The sequence below is a fragment of the Manacus candei genome, unplaced genomic scaffold (genome assembly GCF_025592945.1).
Source record: "Manacus candei isolate 608988 ecotype Guabito, Panama unplaced genomic scaffold, ASM2559294v1 h1tg000171l, whole genome shotgun sequence".
NCBI lineage: Eukaryota > Metazoa > Chordata > Aves > Passeriformes > Pipridae > Manacus > Manacus candei.
The window spans coordinates 132,559-140,785 of NW_026138219.1; the positions used below are offsets into that span (position 1 = coordinate 132,559).

The 8,227-nt window shown below is 46.1% G+C and overlaps 2 protein-coding genes across 4 annotated transcripts in view; one reads left to right on the forward strand and one right to left on the reverse strand.

Annotated features, from left to right (window-relative positions):
* Nucleotides 1–6,277, reverse strand: part of SLC12A2 (solute carrier family 12 member 2) — a 63,000-nt gene extending 56,723 nt beyond the window's left edge. For 2 of the 3 annotated variants that reach the window (XM_051773538.1, XM_051773537.1), the window contains exon 1: nt 5,526–6,276. In XM_051773538.1, coding sequence (XP_051629498.1) covers nt 5,526–6,026 — 501 coding nt within the window. In that variant the 5' untranslated portion in view covers nt 6,027–6,276. Of the gene's footprint in view, nt 1–5,525 lie in introns of all 3 variants that reach the window. The other variant, XM_051773539.1, reaches the window with a different exon arrangement.
* On the forward strand, nt 6,025–7,011 carry LOC127463747 (uncharacterized). Its single transcript, XM_051773563.1, has one exon. The coding sequence runs from the start codon at nt 6,025–6,027 to the stop codon at nt 7,009–7,011; it is 987 nt and encodes a 328-aa protein (XP_051629523.1).
* The last annotated feature ends 1,216 nt before the right edge of the window (nt 7,012–8,227 follow it).

Sequence of the window (8,227 nt, forward strand, 5' to 3'; positions counted from 1 at the left end):
AGGAAAAGTCAAGAAAAGGAAAAGTCAAGAAAAGGAAAAGTCAAGAAAAGGAAAAGTCAAGAAAAGGAAAAGTCAAGAAAAGGAAAAGTCAAGAAAAGGAAAAGTCAAGAAAAGGAAAAGTCAAGAAAAGGAAAAGTCAAGAAAAGGAAAAGTCAAGAAAAGGAAAAGTCAAGAAAAGGAAAAGTCAAGAAAAGGAAAAGTCAAGAAAAGGAAAAGTCAAGAAAAGGAAAAGTCAAGAAAAGGAAAAGTCAAGAAAAGGAAAAGTCAAGAAAAGGAAAAGTCAAGAAAAGGAAAAGTCAAGAAAAGGAAAAGTCAAGAAAAGGAAAAGTCAAGAAAAGGAAAAGTCAAGAAAAGGAAAAGTCAAGAAAAGGAAAAGTCAAGAAAAGGAAAAGTCAAGAAAAGGAAAAGTCAAGAAAAGGAAAAGTCAAGAAAAGGAAAAGTCAAGAAAAGGAAAAGTCAAGAAAAGGAAAAGTCAAGAAAAGGAAAAGTCAAGAAAAGGAAAAGTCAAGAAAAGGAAAAGTCAAGAAAAGGAAAAGTCAAGAAAAGGAAAAGTCAAGAAAAGGAAAAGTCAAGAAAAGGAAAAGTCAAGAAAAGGAAAAGTCAAGAAAAGGAAAAGTCAAGAAAAGGAAAAGTCAAGAAAAGGAAAAGTCAAGAAAAGGAAAAGTCAAGAAAAGGAAAAGTCAAGAAAAGGAAAAGTCAAGAAAAGGAAAAGTCAAGAAAAGGAAAAGTCAAGAAAAGGAAAAGTCAAGAAAAGGAAAAGTCAAGAAAAGGAAAAGTCAAGAAAAGGAAAAGTCAAGAAAAGGAAAAGTCAAGAAAAGGAAAAGTCAAGAAAAGGAAAAGTCAAGAAAAGGAAAAGTCAAGAAAAGGAAAAGTCAAGAAAAGGAAAAGTCAAGAAAAGGAAAAGTCAAGAAAAGGAAAAGTCAAGAAAAGGAAAAGTCAAGAAAAGGAAAAGTCAAGAAAAGGAAAAGTCAAGAAAAGGAAAAGTCAAGAAAAGGAAAAGTCAAGAAAAGGAAAAGTCAAGAAAAGGAAAAGTCAAGAAAAGGAAAAGTCAAGAAAAGGAAAAGTCAAGAAAAGGAAAAGTCAAGAAAAGGAAAAGTCAAGAAAAGGAAAAGTCAAGAAAAGGAAAAGTCAAGAAAAGGAAAAGTCAAGAAAAGGAAAAGTCAAGAAAAGGAAAAGTCAAGAAAAGGAAAAGTCAAGAAAAGGAAAAGTCAAGAAAAGGAAAAGTCAAGAAAAGGAAAAGTCAAGAAAAGGAAAAGTCAAGAAAAGGAAAAGTCAAGAAAAGGAAAAGTCAAGAAAAGGAAAAGTCAAGAAAAGGAAAAGTCAAGAAAAGGAAAAGTCAAGAAAAGGAAAAGTCAAGAAAAGGAAAAGTCAAGAAAAGGAAAAGTCAAGAAAAGGAAAAGTCAAGAAAAGGAAAAGTCAAGAAAAGGAAAAGTCAAGAAAAGGAAAAGTCAAGAAAAGGAAAAGTCAAGAAAAGGAAAAGTCAAGAAAAGGAAAAGTCAAGAAAAGGAAAAGTCAAGAAAAGGAAAAGTCAAGAAAAGGAAAAGTCAAGAAAAGGAAAAGTCAAGAAAAGGAAAAGTCAAGAAAAGGAAAAGTCAAGAAAAGGAAAAGTCAAGAAAAGGAAAAGTCAAGAAAAGGAAAAGTCAAGAAAAGGAAAAGTCAAGAAAAGGAAAAGTCAAGAAAAGGAAAAGTCAAGAAAAGGAAAAGTCAAGAAAAGGAAAAGTCAAGAAAAGGAAAAGTCAAGAAAAGGAAAAGTCAAGAAAAGGAAAAGTCAAGAAAAGGAAAAGTCAAGAAAAGGAAAAGTCAAGAAAAGGAAAAGTCAAGAAAAGGAAAAGTCAAGAAAAGGAAAAGTCAAGAAAAGGAAAAGTCAAGAAAAGGAAAAGTCAAGAAAAGGAAAAGTCAAGAAAAGGAAAAGTCAAGAAAAGGAAAAATCAAGAAAAGGAAAAGTCAAGAAAAGGAAAAGTCAAGAAAAGGAAAAGTCAAGAAAAGGAAAAATCAAGAAAAGGAAAAATCAAGAAAAGGAAAAATCAAGAAAAGGAAAAATCAAGAAAAGGAAAAATCAAGAAAAGGAAAAATCAAGAAAAGGAAAAATCAAGAAAAGGAAAAATCAAGAAAAGGAAAAATCAAGAAAAGGAAAAATCAAGAAAAGGAAAAATCAAGAAAAGGAAAAATCAAGAAAAGGAAAAATCAAGAAAAGGAAAAATCAAGAAAAGCAAGGACACTTTTACTCTTCCTACTGTCTGAAGGCAGATTCCCTCTGGAGGGCAGGGGACACCACAACTGCAACAAAAACCTGCCTGTCGCGTCACAGTATGCTGGTTCCCCTCCCACCTCTTTGCTAATAAACACCCTCTTACCTCTGCATCTCTGGAGACTAAAGCATCCCCCTGATCTATGACATAAGCAATCATAACCCCATCACAAAATTCCCTCTATCATCTCTCTAAGGCAGAGTAAGATTAATGCACACCACCCGGGTCAGGAACAGATTGATCATCTTGGCTATGACATACTTGGCAGCCAATGACATACTAAAACAAGACCCCCTCCCTTGAAATTTAAAATGATCTACCAAGATCAACATTATGCAATTCATCCACCTCAGAGTACTGCAGCATCAGCCAGCCATGTTCACAAAAACAGAATCAAGAGCAATCTCTTTTCTGTTAGAACAGCCACTGCTGGAATGACCTATCCTGCTCGGACTGCAAGACAAACCCTTGAGAAATGGTACCCCTTGTGTACATGTACATGCATCTTCCTCAAACAGTGCATCTTCTTCCAACAGTGCTTTTCTGTGAGAACAGAATCAGTAGAAGAGTTAGACATAATGAACAAATCTAAGTGAAAAAAATTTTTTTTCTTTAACTGGTATCAGCATCAACAATGCTCCAACACTCCCTGACATTTATTTAGCTATTGAAAGCAAACAGAATAGCACAAACTCTAACTGCAAGGTGAAATTGCTGCATTCAAAGCAGTGAACCACATTGACAGTGAATGGTTTTGGATTAACACAAAGTCACTGCCAACCTTGATTCCCTGGGTCAAGAGCACAGGCACAACAATAGGTATTCACACAGAGTAAACTTTATATAAGGGTATGGAAATGTTTGTACCAGCTGCCCTTTACAGACATGCTGTACCTGTTAAATTAGTATGAAATCCACAGCTAAAGAGCGATCTTAACCCTTCCACTTACTGAAAATATCTTCTTTAATGCACTGCATTATTTAGCAGTAGAGATCACTACTGTTAGTCAGCAGGAACTGAAGTCACTTTGGGAATGGAGACAATAAGCCCCCTGAAAACAGCAAAAAAAGCACAATAGCTTTGTGACCATCTTCTACAGAGAAGTACAGTACCATCTTGATTTAAAAGTTATCAGCACTGTGTCCAGAAATCAAGTACATAATCAGAGACGTATTTCATACCCCTGAGATTGGGAGAAATGTAGGTATCCAGTGCTATTAGTATGCATGACACACCCTTATTAAAAGTTTTTTTGTGTTCTTAACTTCACCTTGGAAAATGTCTTGCTAAGTTGGAAGCAAAAATAATGGCTTCTCCTCTTCATATAAGCCTAAATTGCTGCGAATACATGAACTGCTTTGGAAATTAAGCATCCTACAACAGAATAGCTGTGTTACTCCATTGAACTTCAACTCAAATTCTGAAGTTTATATTTGTGACCCTTTCTAAAATTGATACTAGACAGCAAATGCAACCAAAAAATGCATATTCTATCCCCAGTAATTTTTTTTGAGGTGGGAAGGACCCACAGCAGACAGGGCATGACTTTTAAGAAAAAAAAAATTTCATGTATACATTTATCCACACTGCAGAACAAATTCATGACATTTAAGAAATTAATGATTTGACTTAATTAATGCTCACAATGAAACTGTTTTGATAATGATCCTGTAATTAGGTTGTCTACCACTCCTCTATGCAACAAACTACAAGGAAAATTCCTTGCCATGAGTTTCCTCTTAATGAAGATATCACCATTCTAGAAATTACAGTTCCAGAATACATTAGATTCTGCACTTGAATTTCTTAATGGTGTCAAAAAGCTTTCATGATTGCTGCAACCTAAATACACCAAAAAACCTAGCTGCCAAGCTTAGAAATTTAAGCAATGTTCTGCTTACAGTGCGGAGTATCCAAACACCCGGGTGTACCATCAGGGCCAGAAGTCAGAAATTCAGGGAAAGGGGCAGGAAATCACTATGTTTTCACATATATTATGAGCACACATATGTGTGTTCTATTTATAGCACACCTAGTCCATGCACAAGAGAGTAATTGCCAATTTCTATTTTATACTAACTTAAAATCAGACTACAGAACATCATTTAACTCCATCAGAAGGGGACCTGGAAGGCAGGAGTAACTTGCTGTTACAGGTAGCAGTTATTTGGAGAACTAATCTTAGATGCCAGAACGAAGTATCTCTATAATACATCCAACAATTATTCCTATCAAGAGTCAGTTTCAAAAAATGGACTTAAACAATCACCACAACCTCCTCAAAAAAACAAACAAAAAACCCCAACCCAAACCAGTACTGAACAGCCTAATAATGGTGTGAAAGTCTGGCAAGAACAGACTTTCCCCATGGAACTCCACCTATAAGGAGTGAAAGGTGAGACGAAAAAAGTTCTGGAAACAAAATATTCTTCATTGGGACGTGGCCCACATGCTCCTTTGTTTTCTCTAAACCCAGCTGAAAAACCCCAGTGGAACATGGGCTTCTTGGAGCGCAGCAAAAAACTGCGAGGCAAAAGCACTACAGTAGGTTTATCTGGCTTTAATTTAATCATGGTAGTTTAAAAAAAATGCATTAATCCTACGTTCAGCTAAAGCTCGCCTTTTAGCCAAGACAGCCTGCAACACAAAAACAGCTTCCACTGTAACCCACCGACTTAGTAGTCCGAAATAGAAAAAGCTTGAGGTCCGAAGCCCTGACACCGACAATGGGGCCGCTCAGCACCCCTGGAAAGGCTCGTTCAGGATCTGTGCCTGTGCGGATCCCGCAGCATCTGATCCGGATCCGATCAGATGCAGATCTGCAGATGCTTGGACACAAACCTCCGGCCACTGATAAATAGGAGGACCGTCCTATTTATCTCTTCCGAGATTTTCCAGTCCCCTTCCAGCATTTCCAGTCCCCTTCCCAGACTAATACCTATGGCAAACGCCCAATTTTCCCCAAATAGGGAATTAATTCCCTATCTGCCGGAGGCGATATGGAAGTGGAAAACCTGCTCGGCTGCAAACAGACCTACATCTCTAAATACCTCTCGCACTTGGGGGGGGGGAACCATCTCCCAAAAACACGTGGGGATGGAGGGGTGGCTATCACTGCGTCACGAAACGAAAAAATAAAAAATAATAAATAATAAAACCGAGGCGCCAGCGATGCATCCGCGTTGTCTGCGCCTCCCTGAGGCTGGACGAGATTTAGCTTCTTTTTTTTTTTTTTTTTTTAGCTTTTTCTCCCTCCCGGGGGGCCCCTCTCTCACCTTGTCCAGCTCATCGTGCAGCTCGGCCAGGCTGGGCCGGAGCAGCTTCTCGCCCAGGTCGGCGGCCGTGTGGCGGTAGTGGTCGATGCGGGGCACGGCGTCCAAGGTGTTGTGGCCGAAGGTGCGCAGGTAGTAGGTGTTGGTGTGGGTGTCATAGTAGTAGTGGTGGTGCCCGCCCGAGTGCAGGCTGCCCTCGCTCATCACCGTGTCGCCGCCGTTCTGGACGCTGCTAACATTGCCGCTCTCCGAGCCGCCCCCGCCGGGCTCGCCTGGGCTCTCGCCGCCGGCCGACGGGTCCACGAAGTTCACGCGAAACCTGCCCTTGGCTTCCTCGCCGCCCTTCCCCGCCGCGCCGACGTCCCCGCCCGCTTTGCGGGGCCCCTCGGCCACCAAGTCCACCTGGAAGCGGCTCTGGCTCGGCGTGGGACCCAGCGCTTTGCCCAGTGCATCCTTGGCGCCCTCATCGCTCGCAGACGCCGGCGCCGCCCGCTTGCCCTCCATGCCTTCCTTCCCCCTCGCTCCGCTCCTCCGAACGCCGCGGCTTCTGCCCCCGCAGGCGGCTCCCGCAGCTTTAAGGCGCCCGAGCAGCACCCCGGGGCTACTGCAGACACAGCGGCGCGGCCCGCCCCCACCGCAACGCCAGGTGACGGTGACGGCGCCGGCGCCTCCGGTCCCTCCCGCCCGATGCCGCTGTGCCCGGGCAGGAGCGCGCTCAGCTTGCACCGCTGGCGCGGAGGGAGGGATGCTGGGGATAAAACCGGCGGCGCCGCGCAGGCTCCGCCCGCTCCCGGCTGCGGCGGAGGGAGTGGCGGCAGCGCGTCCCCGGGCGGACGGCGGCGGCGGCTCCTCCCGCCCGCACTATGGCGGCCCCGCCGCATCCGCCCCGCGGCGCCGCTGGGAGGAGAGAAGACGGGAGTGGTGGGGGGGCCGCGACGCGCTCCCGCCCGGCACAGCCCCCCCGGCCGACGCCACGTCTCGCGAGACCGGTGCGGCGGCCGGTCCGTACGCCCGGTCCGTTACGCCCCTCTCGGATCCCTCAGACACACCCTGGACTCCCTCACACATCCCGGACCCCCTCACATACCGCCGGTCCCTGATACAACCCCGTACCTCACACACATCCCCGAGCCCCCTCACACACCGCCCGGACCCCTCACTCAACCTCAAGTCCCTCACACGCAGCCCGAACCCCTCTCACATGCCCGATCTCCCTCACACACTCCCTAGGACCCCTCAGACACCCCCGATCCCCGTCACAAAATCCCCGGTCCTCTCAGGCACCCCTCGAACCCCCTCATACACCCTCGATCCCACCCACACCACCCCCGGTCCCTCACACACACCCCTAAATCCCCTCACACACACCCCTAAATCCCCTCACACAACCCCAGTCCCTCACGCAACCCCAATACCTCACACATCCCCAGACCCCCTCACACCCTGCCAGGTGCCCCTCACAAAACTGGTTCTCTCAGGCTCCCCGTGAACCCCCTTGTACACCCCTTGATGCCCCTCACACACACAGACCCCTCAGAAACCCTCCAAACCGCCTCACACACTGCCCAGACCCTTCAGACACCCCCAGACCCCTCAGATACACCCTGAACCCCATCATGCACAGCCCAGTCCCTCACACACACCCTGACCCCTCACACACACCTGGACCCCTCACATACACCCTGGACCCCTCATCCCTTGGTCCCGTCACACCCTCATTCCTCACATCTCCCCCCATTCCCTCACACACCCCCTAGACCCTCACCCCCAGAACCCCTCACACTCCGTCTGGACCCAAACCCTCCAAAACCGTTCAGACACTCCTGGATGCTCAGACATGCCCTGAACTCCTCATACACCCCCTGAAATCACTCATGCACACCCTGGTCTCTGACACACACCCCCAGACTCCTTCACACATCCAAGTCCCTCACATACATCCCAGCATCTCCTCACAGACACCCCAGTCCCTAAAACACCTCTGGACCCCCAAACACCCCTGGACCCCTGAAACACCCCCAGGGCCCCTCACACACACACTGGTCCATCACACACCCCTTGACCCCACTCACACCCCCCAGGTACCTTCTCACATACCCCTTGGACCCCCTCACACACACCCCATCCCTCACACACCCCCTGCTCCCCCTCAAACACCCCACAGAATCCCAGAATGGTTCAGGTTGGAAGGAACCACAGCGGCTCAGCTGGTCCCACCTCCGTGCTCCAGCAGGGTCATCCCAGAGCACATGGCATGGGACTGTGTCCCGACAGTTTTGGAATATCTCCAGTGAGAGAGACTCCACATGCTCTCTGTGCAGTCTGTTCCAGTGCATGGTCACCCACACAGTGAAGTTCTTCTTCATGTAGAGGTGGAACTTCCTGGGCATCAGTTTCTGTCCATTGTCTCTTGTGTTCTGTTGTTCGGCACCACCAAGAGGAGCCAGGCTCCATCTTCTTGGCAACCCCCCCTTCAGATATTTATACACATTGATGACGTCCCTCCTCAGCTGTCTGTTCTTGAGGCTGAACAGGCCCAGCTCACTCAGGCTTTACTCATAAGAGAGATGCTTCAGCCCCTGAACCATCGTCGTTGGCCCCAGACCCCCTCAAATACCCCCCATACCCTTCACGCACCCCCAGATTCCCTCACACACACCCCAAATCCCCCTTTTCACCTTCCAGCCTCCAGATCTCTGCCAAGT

Bases quoted from the DNA above. Each gene is read 5' to 3' on its own strand.
- LOC127463747 (XM_051773563.1), top strand. From the start codon at position 6,025: ATGCCTTCCTTCCCCCTCGCTCCGCTCCTCCGAACGCCGCGGCTTCTG.